We start from the raw sequence: 476 nt of genomic DNA on the forward strand, positions 1-476 counted from the left end.
AGGGAGAGGGGGAGTGAAAGGGAAATAGAGGGAGAGAGAGGGAGAGGGAGGGAGAGGGAGGGAGAGGAGAAGAGGAAGTGAAAGGAAAGGAGAGGAAAGGAAATGTAAGTACAAGAAAGAGGAGAAGCGGGGGGAAAGGGAGACGAGAGGAAGAAGAGGCACGCACGCGGGCTCACATGCTCCGGGTACTCGAAGCGGCCGGAGGTGATCTTGGCGTAGAGGACCTTCATGTCGGGGTGCTTGAAGGGCTGGCGGCCGCAAATCATCACGTAGAGCAGGATACCGAGAGACCAGAGGTCCACCTCGGGGCCACTGTACTTGATGCCCTGCAGCAGCTCGGGCGCCGCGTAGTGCGGGGACCCGATGAAGGAGTCCAGCTGCATGTCGGGCTTGAACTCGCGGCTGAAGCCGAAATCAATCATCTTCACATCGCCATTCTTGTCCAGCATGACATCTGAGCTCGGGGGGAGGGGGGG

General features: G+C 59.2%; 1 protein-coding gene across 1 annotated transcript in view; it reads right to left on the reverse strand.

The window, feature by feature from the left end:
- The window catches only part of H696_05740 (CAMK/CAMKL protein kinase), a 2,667-nt gene that overhangs the window by 870 nt on the left and 1,321 nt on the right, over positions 1-476 (reverse strand). Inside the window, exon 4 of the mRNA XM_009499554.1 lies at positions 167-454. Within this exon, the coding sequence (XP_009497829.1) occupies positions 167-454 (288 nt within the window). The remainder of the gene's footprint in view (positions 1-166; positions 455-476) is intronic.

The sequence above is a fragment of the Fonticula alba genome (genome assembly GCF_000388065.1).
Source record: "Fonticula alba strain ATCC 38817 unplaced genomic scaffold supercont2.13, whole genome shotgun sequence".
Lineage (NCBI taxonomy): Eukaryota > Rotosphaerida > Fonticulaceae > Fonticula > Fonticula alba.